Consider the following 21,601-nt stretch of genomic DNA (forward strand, 5'->3'; position numbering starts at 1 on the left):
GTACTGTATTTGATTATCCATCTTTATTTCACACAGGCTGGACGTGAGGGTATAGGTGGACGTGAGGGTGGGCAGCTTGGTAACCGCCCTCTCTCAATATCCATCCCTAACATGATGGATTCCACACTCACCACTAACCCTGTCACTGGCTCTCTACACCGCCCACCTCAGGTACAGTACCTAATGTATGCTCAGTACTAAATCTGTCCATTTGTAAAACTTGTCACCATCTTAAACCGTGTCCTGTTATAAGTGTTTACATTCATTTTTTTTTTTTTCTTCATAATTTTTTATTTGCCTTTATCGTCAATCTTTTTACACTGTGTATTTTCACATCCTTTCAAACTTTTTTGTAATCACAAAAGTTTATTTATTTATTTTTTTCATAAATACTTTTTACTTGCCTTCATCATCTTTCTCTGTACATATCTCATACCGTTTGTATGTTTGCTGTTTTGCATGAGCTTCTTTCTCTTCTAGCCAACTCACATCCTTTTCTCTTCCTTAGCCTTTTCTACCTCCATATCCCACCATGCTGTTGCTTTCCTTATTTCAGTACCTGACATCCCTGCATCACCACATGGCACTTTAGCCTTCCCAACAAAATATTTTATATGCACTCCACAGATGTTCCTGATTCATTAACCCCAACTTTTCATGTATCCTTTGCACATATTCCTCTGCCAGTCTATTTTTTTTTTTTTTTTTTTTTTTTTTTTTTTTTTAGTACCCATCTTACCCTTCTTTCTTCCATGTTCATTTTCTGTCTTATGCTGTATAATCTTCTTATCATATTGTATCATTTATAAAGGCTCCAACTTGCTTCCATGCATCGGTCTTGATCACTTAATGTCAGCTCCCCATGCAACTGGATCACTGGCAGCCTCCCTATTCGGTCCCTTATCCCTGGGGTCACATTCCTTGATCTCATCCCAGGTCTTTTTTGGTCTGCCATTCGCAACCCTACTGCTGACATTCACACTTCTTGTTTTCTGTACCCAGTTATCATAATGTGATTAGAAAATCCATTGCTTCACCTCTTTAGTCATCATCGTCATCATCACTGTCATCATCATCATCGTTGTCGTTGTCGTCATCTTCCAGTCCTTAATTGCCCCATCAGGAGTGTAGGAGAGGAGGGCCAGGCCACTGATTCGAGACATTTAAGACAAGAGTGACAAATTACTTTCCCCCTGAGACGTTGTGAGCAGTAACCCCTAATCACCCCCCAGATTCAAACCCTCATGGGCAATATCTGGCTGGAATGCCATAACCCAATAGACCAATAGACATCCTTAAAACCATTAGGCATCTCTGGTCACCTATTAATAATACACTTAGCCATACTTCTCTCCAGAAACATTCAATAAGTCAGCACATGATTTGTTTTATTAGACCCTAGGCAGGCAAAAGACACAGAGCCAAGGCTTTGGTAATTTTTTTTTTTTTTTTTTTTTTTTTTTTTTTTTTTTTTTTTAAATTGGGATGGGGGAAAGGGGTGGTGGTTGAGAGGGCAAGTGAGAATCCTAGCCTCATCACCCATTCCATTTTTTTTTTTCCCCCCATCACATGCATGTAATGTTGGGTTAGTATTTCTCCCATATTCACAGGGATAGCCGCTGAAAGCTAGAAACAGAAGTGTGAATTATATACAAAGACCTATTAATGTAAGCATCTCAGTTTGGACTTGTATTCTGGTTACTTATGACTGGTGTTTAAGTCTGCAGCCTCAGAGTGAATGATACCACACTTACAGCCACACACCACTCTGTACGGTACCTCCCAAGGTTGGTGGTAGCCAACTGTCTATAACCCGTTCTAGTCATGTTTGCGATGGAGAAGTGTCCCTCAGAATGTGCCATTACCAGACTCATGCATAAGATCATGTATTCTCTACCCTTTAAACTGTCCATAACACCTTCATCTGATTCAAGAATTAGTTTTTTTTTTTTCGTTTCCTATCATTAACTACGTAAACCTTATCACTTTGTTGCAGGGGATGTCTGCTCTCTCTCTCATGAAGAAACCACCCTCAGAATCAGACTTTGAGCGTTACAGTTCAGGGGGTGGAGGAGGAGGTGGGGAAGGAACCAATTTGGAAAAGTATGCCCAAGAGAACCTAAATATACACACACGTGGCCTCCTTAGAAAGAAAGTTCCTGTCATGGATATGATTTCTTGGACCAAGGTAAGGTGCTGTGTCGGATGACATGGAGAAATGCAAGAAGACTGTGGATACATCGTGGGAAAAATTCAGTATATAGTGCTGCTTTTTTTCTAAGTATCTGACTGACCCTGCTTCAGCATGAAAGTTGAGGAGCTTGAAATATTGAGGAATGCTGGAAATGGGTGGATAAAGTACCTATATTGAGATGCACAGAGGTTAAACCTCATTTTAATCTAGTGCAGTAGTTGATAAAATGGTCAGTATGATACACATTTTACTTTGATTTACTGTATATGATTGTGAAGTAGCACTGAGAAAATCAGAGGTCTGAATTATGAGCAAATTGTTGTTTGATCCATTTTAGTTGACAGTGGGTACCTGTTGATAGTTTTCCAACTTATGTACCTTCCTATTCTTATTTGAGGGTTTTCCATTTTTTGTACCTTCCTATTCTTATTTGAGGATTCAACCCACCATACTAATTAGTGGGACATAGAGCTTGGATGATGATAACGTATTGGTTGGCCCAGGTGACTTAAATTGAGTCTTAGAATTCTATCTATCTATTGCCAGACACCACAATCCCGCAAAGGGTGGCCATTTGACACTGAGTTAGTTGTTTTACAGGGAGGGCACAAACCCTCCACCAACCCACTTGTTGACACGTAGGGAGCATGTATAGTTTGGTTATATGGTTACCACCCAGCGTTGTAAATGGTTTCTTGGCTGACAGGAAACCATTTGGCTTGTCACTCAATGTAAAGCCACATGTAAAGGAAAGAAAAGGAATAAGAAGTGACAGGAAAGATAGGAGAAATAGGAAGAGAGGAGGGCAGGCACAGAAAAAGAATGATAAAAGCTAAGGAAGTAGGCAGCACTACATCAAGTGTGTGGATGATGGTTGCCACCAAGAATTACTGGTAGTAATCAGCTATTTTAATAAGATGTTAGTTGATCATTATTTTTAAATGTGAATGAATATTGTTGACTCAATTGGATACTACTTTTATGTGAAGCTGTAGAACGTGGTGAATGTTTTTGTCGTATCTGATAGAGCCAGGATTCTGGGGGCTTGAATGATAAGTGAATGGAGTGTGGCCCATTGGATTGGGCAAATTTGGGCTATCTGGACATTGCCACTCCTCACCCTGCCCTAGGGTGGGAAAGAAGGTCCAGATGATGGTGATAATGACGATGAATATTGTTCTGTAATGAACAAGTTGATCAGTCCTTGAACTAGTGTAGTACTGCAGAAAAGTTTGTATGTTGTCTGAAGCATAATAGAATGTGTCTGTATTGTGTATATTATTCCTCCCTTCAACTTATACTGCTCATACGAGCATTGTTGTGAATTTCTAGTTTCTTGTATTAAGGTTTTATAAAATATCATATTTTTTTGTTATTGCAGGATCCTATAAGGAAACCAATGCTTGCAACCCTGGACAAGAGCTTAAAAGTGGCAGCCTGTGACTTGTTCCGGCTTGTGCAGATCTACATGAGTGACCGCAAACCCAAGCCTGGCATGACTCTCAACTCAGTGGGCCTGGATGTGGCCAGCACTTGCTACACCACCGAAGGCCTCAGAGATGAGCTTTTTGTACAAATCTGCCGTCAAACCACTGACAACCATAAAAGGTTAGTCAGTTTTCTATATGCTCAGTTATCAGAAGAAAGTGGTCATGTAAAAATACAAGATTATTGTGATCTTGAAAATCTGAAAGCAGGAGGCAAAGCAAATATTAATTTTTACCAAACCATTGTTTTGTAATTAAATATCAGTATCACTCATCTTATATTCATAAACCTTGCCTTCTTATAGCTGTATCTGTGTGGACATTGATCAGCCATGGGGACATCACACAGACACATAAGCCCTGTATCTCTCCAGTATTGCATCCTTACTTAAGTGGAGGTATTTGGTCATCATTGTAGATAATAACTGTTGGATACTGACTGATTGTCAGTTTTTATCTCAAAATATATTAATTCTTATACTCCTTCCAACAGAGACAGCCTGCGGCGTGGATGGGAACTTTTAGCCATTTGTTTATCATTCTTCCCGCCATCAGACAAGTTTGGGCCCTACCTAGCTGGCTACATTACCCGACATTGTGATCCTGCCTACTGCTCTATGTTTCCTGATGTTGCCAAGTGGCCCATACATATCCAGGTAAGTTACACTTTTTTGTGCGTAAAGTATGGTGGGCATTATTTTGACAGTTTGGATGCCTTTCATGTGAATAATAAAGGCATCTGTGTTGCAGAAGTGGCAATGCTTGATACAGTATTGGGATAGTTTGATCATTGATACTGAAACAGCATTGATGTATTGCAACTATGCAGATGCATCTTACTCATAAATCACTGTATACTTGAAGTATTGATATGTGGGTAGTACTTACTATATTAAAAATTTAGATTGCTGACTATTTGCTCATCTTCTCTTTGTAATACTATAGTATTCTCTGCGCAAGTGCAGAATGGTAATTACTGTTGGGAGCTATGTTAATTACAGTGCAGGCATTTAGAAATAAACTTAGTGAGACGGCTGATTTCTGATTGATTAGTCTAAAATAAATGAACCTCCACCATTAAAGACTGTTTTTTGAGTGACTGTGTGCTGTAGATATGTAGCTGTTCTATTACGTTTTCTAAAGTTTTTAAAGCAGTCAGCTCTTAACTAATATGGGCTGTTCTTGTGATACAGGTGGCACACTATGCCGGAGTGTGTATGAAGAGGTTGGAGCGCACCATTGTCAATGCCAAAAGGCAGCGGCTACGTAAACCAACACTGGAGGAGATTGACCTAGCCAGGCTGCACATCTTCAGAGCATCCATGTTTGGGGGCACGTTAGAGGAAGTTATGGCTCTACAAGTGGACAGGTGAGCTGGAATTATTGGAGGCAAGCTCACCATGGACAGCACATTAGTAAAAAGGAAGCTATGGAGGAATCATGAGGTGGCAGAAAAATGTATGGTATTGGCTGGGGCAAAACTTCATACTCTTCTAGTGCTAAGAGTAATGGAGACATCCGAGTGGGAAAAGAGGGCTTCCACCCTTATGACACTATTTAGATGTTTGAAGAATTGAGATAATTCCATTCATATAATGGCTGAAGCTGTGGGTGTTCATGACTCCTCACAGGCCATATGAGGGCAGTAAAATCTCCCTCATAGATTGTGTTGAAGTATCTACACTTTCAACATAATTCTGTGTGCAGGGGGATTCCTCAGTATAACCAGCGTACAGTGAGTAGGGAGCATCAGTCTTTTAAACTCTGTTGACAAGTATTGTTACTGTTGATTGACTCACACAGGATGACATAGAGAGGAGGGGAGATGGGATTCATTGGGTAGGACTGACCATGTTGACAACTGTAATGTTAGTATGAGAGAAATGAGAGTTTAGCTTGCAGTTTTTTTTTTTCTTCTTCGTATGTGGTAAGCTACACATTACAGGTGAAATATGTTTATATAACTGCAGTATATGTACTGTACTAGGGTCATCTGAGTACATGCAGGGTAGTAATATTAATATGGCCAATTAATTACATGAGAGTTAATGGTGTTAAAATGCTGAATACAGTACTACACAGACATCGTAGTTCATTGGATGTGTGTCAAGAGTATGAGGAACTTCCAGTTCATCACATCCCAACTTAAGTCTTTTTTTACTTGGTCTCTTGCCCAGTGAACACACTGTGATTGGACACACTACACTGGCAGTTAACCTCTTGTTCATTAAGGGTTCCAGTGTTCATTTGCTGATAGAATATCAAGTAAGCATAAAGCACAAACATAGAGCCTGGTACATTAATGATGTTTGTAATGAAGTAGCTTTATACATTTATTTATCATGTAATGCTTTTCTTGGATTTCTGCCAGCCATCTTAGTATGCTGCAGAAAAACATGGTAAATATTTTTGCTTTCCAGGTGGTCTAAATGTACTGTATTAGTTAAAAAAAAAAAAAAAATTGATAGATGTGTGGTATATGAGTAATGAACTTAGTATTATTTTAATTTCCTCATACTGGTAGTTAATGTTGAATGGTAACAGAAGGGTTTGGAGACATTGATATCTTTCATCAGTGAATACCAATCGTTTCTTTGCTGCCCAGACATATTATGGACTGAGCCTGTGATGCGATAGATATTTAATTTTCAGTGATGTTTGGATGTTGCTTTACAGTGCTATATTACTCATACTGGAGTGCAGAAAATGCTGAATTTAGATATAATAGTTCTATTATTGTGTATAATACAGTAATGGTGTGATGTTTGCTTTAGATATCCCCTTCGGAGGTTACCATGGGTGCAAACAACACTATCAGAGGAGGTGCTGAGACTACAGGGTACCAACACTGAGGGTATCTTCAGAGTCCCAGCAGACTTTGATGAGGTTAGTTTGTCCCTCATGTGAAATGCATTCAGTGAAAGCATTAGTTATGAATGAGCTCATCCATACCCCACTTCATCCCATTCCCCCCTCCCCCCCCCTCCAACCATTGCAGAATAACTTTCATCTTAGCAGTTTATAATACAGTATGTAATCAGTGCATCTGTCTATCATTCCATCTTCCAGTCCTTTAATGCCCCATAAGGAGCATAGTGGCCTAGGGCTAGGGTAGTTTGTCCCCACATCTAAAGTGAAGGTAACTAGTCACGTGCCCCAAATGACATTATATGATTGATGCAAACCCCAACTATACCTTGGATGTAAATTCATATGGACCAAATCCAGTTGGAGTGTCTTAACTCTCTAGACCACAGTGTTTATTTGGTTATGTGGTTACCACCCAGCATAGCAAATGACTTCCTGAGCTACAATAAACTGTTAGGCTCGTCTCTCAGTATAGAGTCATTAGAGGATAGCTCTGCATTGAGTAAATGGATGGTAGGCACCCCCACCCACTGCTTTAAGATTACAGTATTATTTAATGTCCTCTTGTCACTGTGACATTGCCTGGGGATGCCTGTATTGAATTCTCAGTGATCCCCACAACTTAATAAGCGTATACAATATACAGTATTATTATAAAGTTGGGATGCTAATTACAGCTGATCGAGGTCATCTAGCAGTAGGTAGAATATAATCCCTAAGTGCCCCAGCTGTTGTTCAGAAGTTCTCATTACACTTTAATGTCCTGGAAATTTTAGTGTCATATCCTCCTCTGTGTATATGTGAATTACAGTAATAAAAAATAATGGAGCATGATCTATCATCTTGCTTCTTTCAATATTACCCGTGTTTTGTTTTTTTCAGGTGAATCAGCTGAAGCAGGTAGTGGACCAATGGGGAGTGGGTGAGTGTGGTGATGCTCATGTGGCAGCTGCACTACTCAAATTGTGGTACAGAGAGCTTTATGAACCTCTCATTCCGGACTCACTTTATGAGGCTGCTGTCAGTGCCCATGATGATCCACACCAGGCAGTAGCCCTTGTCAACAAGTTGCCAGACATCAACAGACTCGTTCTTTCATATCTTATCAGGTACGTTCGGAGATATAAAACATCACGGGATCAGAGGGTGTGCCTAGTTGATAACAAAGTTCTCTTCTTATGTGAATGGATGATAAGACATAATTGTATTACTGTGTCAAGGTTGACCATAAGAAATCTCAGCCATGTTTTCAGGCCTGTTAACATAATGAGTAGGGAGTTTCATCAGTGATATTGTTTTTTTATACAGTAAACTCTCAATTTTCTGACAGAAGTCAGGCAAGTCCTACGCCAAATAACATGAAACACTGGATATTGCATAGTACCCCTCATCAGCTCAGTATTTGGCATTGAGCCAAATATTGCATTACTGTTGGTCTCGACCCTCAATCCAAAAACTTTCCCATGAGTAAATGATGAAAATTAAGCATGAAATACAATAAAGTATTGATACAACACAGTAGTGCAGCGCTGGTTGGCTGCCATTTACAAGACAGTTGATACACCTCGATGCGCCAGATGTTGCATAGATCTGCTGGTTACATCCCGTTTTAGAGCCCAATATTGCAAAATTTTGCCAGATATTGCTTAAATAGAGCTGAGCCAGCAGTGCCGGATATTGAATTGGGCCGGATATTGCGACGATGGATAATTGAGAGTTTACTGTACATATGTTTTTTGTCTCATCATAACGTTTCTAAATGACTGGTAGGATTTTATGAACACTTAACCTTTAAACATTATTTTATGTAGATTAGTATCAGTCTAGAAGTAAGTTTGTCTCCATTTTGGTTGTTTCTGCCTCCTTAGTAATCCACCTTAAAAAATAACCAAAATGAATTTTGAAAAATTATTACTGAATAAGTACAGCAAATTTTGTGGTCTCTGTAAAAATGACCCCAAATATTTTCGGGCTGTTGGTTCAAACATCAAAGTAAGGTTATGGTTGATAGTCAGAATTTCTCATTGCCTGTAGAGTAATGGGGGGAAAAAAATAGCTGCTCATTCTTCTCATTGTTGATTGTTTTCCTTTGCTGTGGCAAAAATGTTATGCTGTAGTATTACCAGCTGCACATGTACACATTAAGTCTTGGGTACAATATTATAATTAGTATGTTTATTATTATTATTATTCCTTCCCCTTCTTTCTTTCTTTCCTTCATTCTACAGGTGACTCTACACTGAGTGGCAAGCAGGGGCACACCCGGGGGGGGGGGCCAGGCCCAGGCCCCCCCACCTTAGCTCTCTGGGTCCTTTAAAAATTTACATATATATTTACTTCGATAATAGCAAAACATGAAAAATTGGCAAGTACAAACAAAGAGTAACACATGAGCCAGCAGTTCTCTGACTCTAAACCTGCATATGACCTCTCAGTAATTATCGGATTACCTGACCTCACCTCACTACGGGCCCCCTCCTTAGAAAATTCCTGGGTGCTCCCCTGGTGACAAGCCAAATGGTTTCTTGTAAGCCAGGAAACCATTTACTACGGTACGCTGGATGGTAACCATATAACTAAATTAAGGCGCCTGGTAGTTTAGTGGGCAATTAAGGCACTCTGATTGGATTGAGCCGGTGCAGATTTATATCCAAGAGGTGGTTGAGGTTTATTGCATACGTAATGCCACTCAGGGATGAGTGAGGCTGGTCACTTTCATCTTGTCAGGACCAACTTGCCTAGCCCCGGGCTCCTATGCTCCTCATGGGGCAGCATAGGATTGGATGATGGATGGCAGGAATTATTTGATGAACTATAGATGAATCACTGTCATTAAATTTGAGTGGGTTGGTTTCTCTTCAAGTGCATGATCACACAGGTTATTTATTTTCACTTTGATATGCTGCTCCATCAGTCATTCATATGCATATTAAGCAGCACATTTCATCATTTTTCTCAGAAAACCAAATTAAAACATGTGTTCAGTCATTGCTGTTAATTTATGATTCTTTGATACAGGTTCCTACAGTACTTTGCCCAGCCAGAGATAGTTGCAGCAACGAAGATGGACGCCAGCAACCTAGCAATGGTGATGGCGCCCAATTGTTTACGGTGCACCAGTGATGACCCAAGAGTTATCTATGAGAACACTCGCAAGGAAATGGCCTTCCTTCGCACCCTTATACAGAACCTCGACACAACATTCATGGAGGGTGTTGTCTGAGGAGGGAAGAGTGTAGGGGATAGGAAGTCATGTGGGGACCATATGGGAGGGGAGAGGGGCGAGGGGATTCTGTATGGTAAGAGTCACAGAGTCTCTTACTTGGTCACGTTGCTGTAGGTCACCAAAGAATGTTGCTTGAGGTCATTGTAGGTTAAGATGGATCACAATAGGTTATGGTCATTTGATGTAAGTGACTCATGACCACAGGTCAAAGTAGGTCATTACAAGTTGTATCATTCAATTGCCTGCTATAACTTAACTTGGGTATAGGAAACTGAGGACAGAATACTGTATACATCTGCTCTCAGCCTGAAACTCATGGAATATTTTGTGTACACTGAAGAACATGCAGCAGCTGTGGTGCTCTCTCTGCCTTGCCAGTTATCTAAACAATGCTTGAATTTGGCACCTGATGCCTTTTCTTGTTAAAGTTTACATTTGGCAGGATGTTGATTGGTATTCCTGAGTACCTGGTACTCTTAAAGAAAGCTTTATTGATGTTTATTGTAAATGCTCAGATATCCTACAGATAATCACAACATAATTCCTATTTAAATGTTTTCTGAATATCTATACGGGACAGTATAGAGCATTTTTTTTTTTTTTTTTCCAGTTTTGGTTACTGTTATGTTTGATATGTACAGATGAGCCATGCCTCTCCATTATATGTTGAAACATAAATGGTCATACCAAAGCAGTATCAGATACTAAAGCCTAATGACTTAAATCCTGGGAGAGTACTCAGGAGGTGCTTTACAATGCTTTTTCATGTTTCTATGATGAGTATTCTGTGTCCTGCTGGCAGGTAACTTAACTACAGTAATTAGAAAAAACATGTTCATAAAGTCAGCATATATCTCATACTGTATTTCTTTATTCAGTTCCAAAGTAGCTGTTTATGAAAATATTGTATCATGATATACTGTAGAGGTTTTGTTGATTATATTTTGTTTAACATTTTGAGATATGCCACCATAGATTTTTTTATTATTATATTAGGAATATTGCTAAACTGTATTCCTACTTATAATTTTTTTTATTACGGCAAGTCTTGTGTGAGCCATTGTCTGTGTGACAGTTTTTTATACTGTACTCTACCATACTTTTTACAGTATCTAGAAAATAAGAATTTAATATATTTTAAAAGTACTATACTGTATTTCAGTACTGGATTTTGTAATGAAGTTTGATAAATTAAACAGTAACATTCCAAAGGAGGAGTCCAGCATTATACTGTACAGTACATGGAAAACACATTTAAAGTAAGAGCTTAAGGATCCTTCACTTACTTAAAATATTTAAACATAATGTTTAAATATTTATAGGTGATTAAGCTTAGGTAGTCACTGACGTCAAAAGTGCTCGTGGCTGCTCATGGCAACAAGTGATCCATGGGTGAGTGCATCGAGGTATGATAGTCACGCGTCTGTGTATATAGGAGTGTACAGTATGTGAATGTAAGCCAGTGTGTGGTGGGGAGTTAGGGGGGAGGCCTTGCACAAAGCTATGTGGCCTGTCATAGGTAAAGAAAACAAGGGGGCAATACCTACTTACACAAGTAAATTAGAGAACAATTTCTGCATAACTAAAGATATGAAAGGGAAGTCATGATGATGGCAAAGTTGGAGTGTGGAGAGTCTGTGAACTAAGTTCTAGACTGACAGTCTTCATTGGTGCATCATTATCTCACCTTTAATCACCCTTAGCTATGTGTATTGTCTGTGCACAGGTTTCTCAATGTGATCAGACCAGAGGAACTATACTCATTGTGCCCTCAGTGCCCTTTCATGGTGGAAGTGGTAACTGTATTCTAGTCTTCATTGTGTACAGGACTCCCATCAACTCTCACGTGCCAACTCAGACAAACAAACAGCAGATCAAAAAGCTACCTTGTTTGCATTTGTTACAGGCACACATACTTTTGTTGACTGATCTTTTTGTATTTAAAAAGTTATTTTTCTATACAGTGTTAACTGCATTGTTGCTGACATTGCAGTGTTTACTTTCCTAACTTGTTTAGAGGAAAGTTTAATGTGTACTTGCATATTTAGGAGAGAATGAAGTGGACTTGAGTAAAAGATAGTGTTGACTCGTACTGGTTATATGGCATAATTTTAACCATAACAATTCCTCAGAGACTTGATGTGGCCTTGTGGATGGGCAGTTGCAAGTTTGGTCAGTAAGAACATTGCTGTTTCAGGTACCCAGTCGGTTAGTGCAATTTTCCATTCCTGTCAGGAGATACACTGATTCCAAATACTCAATTAGCTGGTACTAATACTGCACAAGGAATGTAATTATATCTGGTATTTTATGAAAGAGTAAAAACTTGTTAGAGTCATTCTGTCAGGTTCTTTCTGGATGTCTGGACTTTGCCTCATCTGACCGTATGGTGGGAAGTGAGGTTTGGATGATGATAAGTTTTATTGAGATAAACACAAAGGTTGTGCTATACAGTATGTACAGTTTACAGTTTATTAAAGGACTGGTAATGAACTTGGAAAGTATACCGATAGAAGGATTTGAAGTCTTTTGATAATGTTGTTCATTTTTTTTTTTTCCAATCATCCTTTGGCATATGAGCATTTGAACGCTTGTAAGGACCAGATATCTTGGGAATGAATATTGTAATTCCAGATTCTGTTATCTGTCAGTAGTATCTGACTGGCAAGAAAGCAGCAGTACTGCTCTGCCTGACTGACATTAAACTGACTGGACTGGACAATACTGGCATCAGTGGTCTTTCTCATGTATGACCCACTTATGACCAGCAGGACAGAGATGGGAGGGAGAGATTTTACTTTCCTTGATCCAGACATGTTCAGCATCCGCAGTATTTCAACCCAACCTCATGTATGGTTAAGCATACACTATGTATTGTTAATGTGCAAAAAACTTTCTGTATATGTCAGTGCACTGTCATTAACCAAGTGGTTCTGGTTGTTGTTGGAAGTGCTGGTATTTTCTAAGGAAGCAGCTTCCTTAGAGTCAGTGCTTTGATTTACTGGTGGATGTTAGTGCCCTCTGAATGAGTGATTGAAAGGAGTCATATCTGTTAATTTGGTATCATAAACTGAATAGTAAATATTCTTTGACATGTGACTTGAAAATATTAAAGCCAAAGCCATTGATGCTTGAGAGTGAAGTGTATAGCAAAATGTCCATACAGCTGGTGTCATCACCTTGCCGCCTCTACACCAACTCTGCCTAACTTTCCTGTCTTTGTGCCTCATGTATTGGAAAGCACAATTTTTTATTTTGTACAAATTGTTTCTGATGCATTTACTTTCATTTGCCTCTGGCTTTAGCAATAGTACCCATGCATCAGAAAATATTAATTTTTTATCTATTGTATGATAATTTATATTAATTTTGATGCATCTTGTACAGAAGTCTCAATGTAAAATAAATGATATTGTATAGCTGTATTTCAGAATGTTGAAAGCATTTAAAATCATTTGTATCATATGAGTATTAAAACTGTTCGTTTATTTTATCCAAGAATATTTCATTTAATCATTCATTTTGTTAAGTAAAATACACAGATATCAACACTGATGTGTACTTGGTACAGAGAGATGTATGTGAATGTACATTTGTGACCATTGCACAGTACCATACCCCTGTGCTGTACACTTTGGTACTTTCCCCTTTATGGAACAGTTCTCTGGTGCATGCAGGGAGGTTAAGTGTGGACTTTCATGCTGTGTAATGATTCATTGTAGTTCATTGACTCCATTGCCCTTATGCAATTTTATAGACACCTGCTGTTTCATTGAGTTAAGGCATTACAGCCAAATATGGCCCATAAGAGTTGAATTCTGTGGGATGGTTGGGGTTAATTGTTCACATAATGCCACAGAGGGGTGAGCAACTGATTACTCTTTCCTTACACATCTGAACTGAGTAACCTAGCTGGAAAAGGTCACACACACACACACACACACACACACACACACACACACACACACACACACACACACACACACACACACACACACACAGAGCAGTGAGCACCAGGATAAAAAATGGGAATATGAGATAAAAAGACTTTTAGCTTTTGATTCCTTCTCTCCATATTTATTGAACATGAAAAAAAAAAAAAAAAGTTTTATGCCAGGTATCCCCGAAGAGCTAAGGTGTTGCCCATGGGTAGAAGACTTTGGATTGGAGCGTGTAGCATTTTATGACTGGATGCCCTTCCTGATGTCTACCAATGACCGTTGGGTGGATTTGATCCACAGACCCTTTGGTCAGAGCAGAGCACTCTAACCCACTGAGCCACGCTGCTACATATTTACTGAACACAAGAAGTGTTATAATTATCAAATCCTCTGCACATTAAAGTAGGACATGCAGTTTATGAGAAATGGGAGCATGGAAATGAACAAAATTAGTGACCCCAAAACATCAATTATTGAAGATGAGAACTGTGTTAAAGTTTTCAGGGTAAGAGGAAAGATTAGATATGCATTTAGGCGAGTGAAAAGCTGTGACAGACCAGGTTGGCAGATGGAAAGTAAAGGATATTTGGCTAAGCTGACTGGCAAATGGAAACAAAGTTAGTTTAGATTGTAGGCAAGAAGAAAGGAAAGTGGCAGACAAGAGGGAAGGATCGAAGGTTGGTAGGCAGGAGAGGAAGGTAGATTTCATTAATTAGGAGAGAGAGAGAGAGGAAGGTAGATGTCATTAAGGTGAGAGAGAAAGAGAGAGAGAGAGAGAGAGAGATTTCATTAAGATGAGAGAGAGAGAGAGGGGTAGATTTCATTAAGGAGAGAGAGAGAGAGAGAGAGGAAGGCAGATTTCATTAAGGAGAGAGAGAGAGAGAGGAAGGTAGATTTCATTAAGGAGAGAGAGAGAGAGGAAGTTAGATTAAGGTGGCTGGTGGGAATGATGGAAAATGCATGAGTCGGTAGGCAGAAGGGAACTGGGGAAGGATGCAAGGCATGAGGGAATGATGGCAGGCATCAGGGAAGGAAGGTAGGATGGCAGGCATGGGAGAAAGTAGCAAGAATTGCAGGCATGAGGGAAAGGAAGGAAGGATGGCAGGCAGGAAGGAAGTAAAGAAGTGTGGCTGGCAGTAGCAAAGGAAGGCTAGCAGGCATGGAAGAAGGAAGGATGGATGGTAGACATGAGTGAAGAGAGGAAAGATGTCAGGCATAAGGGAAGGAAAAATGTCAAGTTTAAGGGAAGGAATGAAGGATGGCGGGCATGAAGTAGGGCAAAATGACAGGTATAAGGGAAGGAAAGAAGGAAGAATGCTAGTCATGAGGGAAGAGAGGGAGGTAGAAGGGAAGGATGACAGGTAAGTGAGAAAAGAAAGAATGGCAGGCATGTGGGAAAGAAGGAAGGATGGCCGGTAAGAGGGAAGGAAGGAAGGATGGCAGGTAGGCAGGAAGGAAGAATGGAGGGAAGGATGGTCGGAAGGAAGGAAGGATGGTCGGAAGGAAGGATGGTCAGAAGGAAGAAAGGAAGGATGGCAGGAGGGAAGGAAATAAGGATGGCAGGAGGGAGAGAAATAAGGAAGAATGGCAGGAGGGAAGGAATTAAGGAAGGATGGCAGGAGTGATGGAAAGATGGCAGACAGGGAGGAAGGATGGAAGCCAGAAGGGAAGGAAAAAAGGAGTTTCTGGTGGCTATGGTGCCGTATTTTTGGTGGCGTGGACGACTGTTGCTTCTTAGTCAGATATTACCCAGTTACTTACTATTATATGAGCGTTTTTGTGTATTATATGGTTGCTCAAACTTCAAATACAATCTTTCAGTTTGATGAGCTGTTGAGTGAAATGTCTGAGGCATCTAACAGTTGTATGGCAGATTTTTTAGCTCTGTTGGTTCTGTCGCCCACCATCTCAGACGGTCCACCTGCTGAAAAAAAAAAAAAAAAAAAAAAAAAAAACCGCCAGACATCAGAGAGGAAGGGTACTCCGGGCTTTGTCAAACCCTATAAATGTGGTAAGCGCTGTTACCATTCATTACTGTTGCATACAAATATTGCGAAAAGTTTTGTATATGTGATATTTAATGTAAATGGGCCTATTTGGGGCCAACATAATTTCAGATAGGCTAGACTCCAGCCAGTCACAACTGTTCATCCGCACCACCAATACGTTAAGTCGACATAGTTACTTTTCGATTGCATTGTGTGCAGTTATTACGAACAGTTATACGTAAGTGTTATTTATCATCAGTAATGAGTGCAATAGGGGCGTAAGACATTGGTTATACACCAAACACACCTTCCATAACACCATCACCACCGCCACCATACCTGAGTCGGATTCAGTTTGCGTTTGAAATGCCAATAATATGTGCATAATGTATTAACTGCTGGAAGTGGGGTAGCAAATGGAATTAGTGGTAGTTCAGACTATTACTGCCGGGTGGAGTGGTCATTTTAACTTTGCTGTGCTACGGTAAGGAAGAGTAAACGCACAAGGGTATTATTCTGTTACAGCCACGCTGTATTATCCTCGTGAATCCCATTCCCAGTACCTTTATTGAGACAAAATTGTGATGGGAAGATGGCGGGGGAAAGGAGCAGGAAGGGTGGGTCTAAGGCATTCATTTGTACAGCAACCAAAGGCAGCCAAAGGCAACGCTGCCTGTCCCACGGGCACTTTTGTGGAGTCGGGATCCTTTCTGAAAAGGAAGAAGGCTATGCAATGCCTTTTATGTTGCTTTCTTGAGTGGTCTTCTTTTGAAACAAAAGCATCAAATAATATTTCATTATCATTTTCACGTCTCAGTTTATTTGAAATATTATTCAAGCCAATGAAGCATAACAAAACTTACTTTGAAAAAAAGTTTAATACGGCAGACGACGCGCGCTATTCAGCGGCTCAGCCAGATTGCTACGCAAGATAAGCTAGATACAGAAGAAGGACATTTGAGTGCCTCTGTTCAACCGTGTCATGTGTTCGGTCGCTTCTTTTAAGATCTTTGCCCGGAGGCTCATGATCTGGGAGAATGGGTGCTGTGGCCCTACCGTGCGAGTAAACCAGGTGAGGTTACGGAGTTTTGCACAGCAGCGATGAGCATGGACGGCCACAAACGGTGGCGGAACAAGTGGACTACCAGTGTGGCGTTTGTTCCACGTACTTAACTCATGAGGTATGTTACAACGCTCAGTTTGTCACCGCATTTTGATAGTGGAAGTTTATCGTGCAGTTAAAACATGCAGCATCTGCATGCAGAAAAAAGGTAAATTAAGTCAAATCTCGCGTTACTGTAAAATTTATGATAGATTTCCACATCCATTTTCATGCGCTTCATCCATCCCATACAGTGTGTGCAGGGTGTGAGCAAAGTCCATATAATGGGCTTTGGGTGTGAGGACCTTCTTCGGTTAAGCAAATTAATTACCTGCCAGAAAGTCGGTCAGTTCAGTGAGCCTGATCATTTTCTTCCTCTGTCCATGTTTTCTCCATCCTAGCTTTCCGCTTAGCTTTGTGGACCGTACTTCAACTCATCCTTATTGGGAGAGGTCTGAGGGGGGGTGATCAGGATAATAATGATATGTCCATTTCGTGAGTCATGGATTATTTTTCCCAGGTGGAAATAAGGATAAGGTTGATTTTGTTGTTGACTGAAGTTGCTGATGCAAGTATCATTTGGGTTGCCAGTGGTTACTTAAGGTAGTGTGTTTGTCTTGGGGATAGTGATAGTGTCTTATTTATAACTATGTTTGAGGACTAGGCATGTATTCTTTGCAGCATGTTACACACTACCACTGTCACCACCACTACCACCACATCACACCAGGTAGCCACTACCACTATCACCACCACACCACGTCAGTTAGCCACAACCACTGTCACCACCACACCACACCAGTTAGCCACAGCCGCTATCACCACCACTACCACACCCATGCCTGCCACACCAAACCATTTCTCCACTACCACACCAGTTACGCAAAGTCGCCACTACCACCTGATCAGTTACCTAGAACCACTACTACCACAGCATCACTTACAGTCGTTATACTATCACACCACACTTAACTGCCAAACAACACACAGGAGAGAGAGAGAGAGAGAGAGAGAGAGAGAGAGAGAGAGAGAGAGAGAGAGAGAGAGAGGGGGGGGGGAACACCGTACGACTAGCCTATATTGAAACATTATTTTCAAATTCATTAGTGTTCATGATTGGCCATAGTCTTTACTACTAACCACCGTATAGAAAATGGGGGAGGTAGAGGAGGTGGAGGGAGGGAAGGAATGAAGGAGGGAGGGGGTGGAGAAAACTGGGTTTAAGAGTGGAGGTAGGGAACTAGTGGGGGGGAGGGGAGTGGGGGGAGGGAGAGGTAAGCTGCTTGAAATACCTGGCAAGGCAGGGCACACTGGCTTGCACCGTGACGGGGTGAAGACGTTCCCGATATGGTAAGTTCTTCTTCCATTTTCTGATGTTTTTTTTTGCCTTGGGAGTGTTATTACTGTAAGTAATGTCGAAGCGTTGAAAAGTAATGGTTAAAAAATCTTAGCTGAAAATAGAATAAATATTTTTTTTTTTCTCCTTCCCTACAACTGCTGCCTTACTTTGCTTGTAAACACTTAAAACTTGCTAGATTACTCAGATGGATAAAATAGTCTTGTTAGCTGAAAATAGATTGTCAGAGTTAATTTTCCCCAATTACTTTTTTATTGTTATTTACTGTAAAATTTCAGCTTTTCGTATACGTGAAAATACTGTTCAAACTTTGTTCCCCCCCCCCCTTTTTCCTGTTTTGGAGGCTTTGTAGCACGTCTCAAAGTTTGTTTTTGCATATGGCACGTTGTTTTAAATACAAAATAGGGAATATATATTTATAAGCATTGCAGTTGCGTTCTTGTGGTGGCCTTGCGCTCATTTGATAAGTAGCTATCTGACGGAAGACTGGATAAGTGGCTGGAGGAAGGACTGTCTGATGGTGTGGTCTGAGAGGACAGGTGGGGAGGACCACCAAACAAGGGGGACAAGACTAGATGGAAATGCAGAAGTCTTCAGATAAGTAGCATAGTGCCTTTGTTTTAACCCGACGAAAGATTCATATCCCCTCTCAGATCAGTTGAAGGTCAGTTGTAGTCAGGCTACCGAGATGATTAGGCTAGTAAGCAAGGAGACTTTTTGTACCTCATAGCTCTCATTCCTGTCTTAATCTTAACTAAGGCTCATCAGATTTCTTGCAGTTAGAACTTAGTATCATAATTCTGGGAGTGGCTTAGTTTCATCAGGTGAATAAGATTACTGCCAGTCATTAAGTGGTTAAAATTGAAAGTGGTGGTGTCAAGACATGGTCCTTTTGCCTTAACTTGGGCTAGATTTTCAATTTGCAGCTTGTATGTATCTTACTGGCAGTTTGATATACTTTGTCTATACATCTTTGCCATACCACTCCTTTGTGACTAACATTTATTCTGTTGTTAACTTTATTCTAGGTATGTACTATAGTTTGGGTACGATATTAAAAACAATATACAGTAATCGTCTTCAAGGAATTTCAGTTCTGCGTAACTGGTTCAAATCGGAGATTTTAAGGCTTGCTTGGTTTGGGTGGCTGGTGGTAAAGAATGGCCAAGATGAGAGGTGAAGTAAGACATCTTTACATGTATTTAGTAAAAAGTTTCCTATTTCACAAAGCATGTTTAGTTCTCAGTCTTTTCTGAATCCTGCCCCATCCCAGCCTTTGGTAGGGAAAGGTTAGGATGACGTAGGTGGTCTTTCTCACTGTTTTCCTTGCTCTCTGGAACTTGCCTCGCCCCATCTTTAGGTAAGAAAAAGTTCAGGGTGATGGAAAATAAATATTTTACTATTGGATATTAAACTCATTTACATTAGTATGTTCAGGTGCCTGGTGGCTTAGAGGTGTGGGGTGTTTGGTGGCCTAGAGGTGTGGGGTGTTTGGTGGCCTAGAGGTGTGGGGTGTTTGGTGGCCTAGAGGTGTGGGGTGCCTGGTAGCCTAGAGGTGTGAGATGCCTGGTGGGCTAGAGGTGTGAGGTGCCTGGTGGGCTAGAGGTGTGAGGTGCCTGGTGGGCTAGAGATGTGAGGTGCCTGGTGGGCTAGAGGTGTGAGGTGCCTGGTGGGCTAGAGGTGTGAGGTGCCTGGTGGGCTAGAGGTGTGAGGTGCCTGGTGGGCTAGAGGTGTGAGGTGCCTGGTGGCCTAGAGGTGTGAGGTGCCTGGTGGCCTAGAGGTGTGAGGTGCTTGGTGGGCTAGAGGTGTGAGGTGCTTGGTGGGCTAGAGGTGTGAGGTGCCTGGTGGCCTAGAGGTGTGCGGGGCCTGGTGGCCTAGAGGTGTGGGAGGCCTGGTGCCTTAGCAACTACAACTTAATATTTAAGTTTTGGGAGTGGTCCAGTTCCATAAAATGAAAACAAACCAGCTAATTAATTTGTCTGTATTTGCAGGAGGTGAATTGACTTCTAAGAGGAGGGTTGAAGTTCATATCAAGATAGCAAGATCCACCGAGCTATGTAGAGGAAAGTCCCACATGTTCCAGGAAGATTGGTAATGTGTTAAAATTATTCCCTTTTTGCTTTAACTTGGCCTAATATTACCGACTTTTGATCTGGCATTCCAGGCTGGGACAGTAGATTAAAACTAGTGGTGCTGGTCATTAAGAATTGCTGTGGGAAGGGTTTAAAGATATTGCCTTTTTCTTTTTTAATGAATTAAGCTGCAAAACTGTAAATCTTGGCCAGGTTAAAGTGAAAGAACTGCAGGTGTATATACAGAAAGCCCTCATTTACATTTCTTTTAATACCGGTACTAATAATCATAAAAGTAAATAATTTGCTGAAAAATTGGTTTGTGATCCCAGACTTATCTAAGCATGAGTATGGTGGGTTTCATGCAGAATTTGCCCTTCCGTAGTCCATCATTACCTTTGGGAGGATGTGGAGGGAACTGAGTGAGTTTGTTTAATAGGATTGTGGAGCTACCCAATCTGTTAGTCCCACCCGATTGAAGGCAACCCCCTCCATTGGTATAACATGTTTTCAAACCTGACGATCTCTTCCCTTTCATCTCAGTTGATGGCAGTGTGTAGCCAGATTCGAGGGTTGATATGAATAGTAAAGAAAAGACGATATCTAGGGCATGTGGCAGTACTGTTAAAGCAGAGGGAGTGTGGCCATGTGTGACTTACCACCAGAGTGAGAAGTAACTCAATCTTGTGCACTGTTGTAATAAGTGGGTGCACAAGAGATGTAGTGGTACTAGAGGTAGACTGCAAGATAATGCTCATTTCTTTTCCATTGTGTCTAGGAAAGTATGTAGAGATTATCAGGTGTGAAGGATTGATCTTGCTGGTGAATTTCTTGTGTGATTTTTTTGGGGGAGGGGCATTATGTGCTGGAGGTGGGGCTGGAGTTAGCTATGTGGCTGGAGTGAGGAGTGATTGGAGGAAATTCAGGGAGCTGTTGCCTCTCTTGACATTGAAAGGGCTCATCTTCCATGGTAAATGCTAAGGGATGTTGTACTGTATGTGCATGTGTTAGGAGTGTAATGCTGTATGGTGGCGAGCCCTGGGTGGTGAAGGTAGAGGATATTCGTTGGCTTATACAGAAATGATAATTGATTTGTATGTAGTGTGGCCTTGAATGATAGCCCCTGGGGGGGCATTAGGATTGTGATTGAAGAGTTGCGAGGCAGGATGCGACTTGATCATATTCGTGTTGCGATGATGAGTAAATTGAGATAGTTCAGGCTTGTTGAGAGGATAAAGATGACAGATTGATGTGGAGGGTTACAGGTGTGAATGTTGATGGTAGAGTTGTGAGAGTCAGACCAAAAAAAGAACTGGGATGGAGTCAGAGAATGAAATCTCAGGGATCAGGGAGGCTGCCGGAGATT

General features: G+C 40.9%; 1 protein-coding gene across 1 annotated transcript in view; it reads left to right on the forward strand.

Annotated features, from left to right (window-relative positions):
- Positions 1-13,249, forward strand: part of RhoGAP93B (MyTH4 and RhoGAP_KIAA1688 domain-containing protein RhoGAP93B) — a 174,831-nt gene extending 161,582 nt beyond the window's left edge. Inside the window, exons 11-18 of the mRNA XM_080270806.1 lie at positions 37-171; positions 1,997-2,188; positions 3,576-3,802; positions 4,175-4,337; positions 4,875-5,050; positions 6,456-6,567; positions 7,432-7,658; positions 9,568-13,249. Coding sequence (XP_080126932.1) covers positions 37-171; positions 1,997-2,188; positions 3,576-3,802; positions 4,175-4,337; positions 4,875-5,050; positions 6,456-6,567; positions 7,432-7,658; positions 9,568-9,772 — 1,437 coding nt within the window. The 3' untranslated portion in view covers positions 9,773-13,249. The remainder of the gene's footprint in view (positions 1-36; positions 172-1,996; positions 2,189-3,575; positions 3,803-4,174; positions 4,338-4,874; positions 5,051-6,455; positions 6,568-7,431; positions 7,659-9,567) is intronic.
- Positions 13,250-21,601: the final 8,352 nt, after the last annotated feature.

The sequence above is a fragment of the Coenobita brevimanus genome, chromosome 43, assembly GCF_032717465.1.
Source record: "Coenobita brevimanus isolate Jiangsu-jjx chromosome 43, ASM3271746v2, whole genome shotgun sequence".
In the NCBI taxonomy this organism is placed as follows: Eukaryota; Metazoa; Arthropoda; class Malacostraca; order Decapoda; family Coenobitidae; genus Coenobita; species Coenobita brevimanus.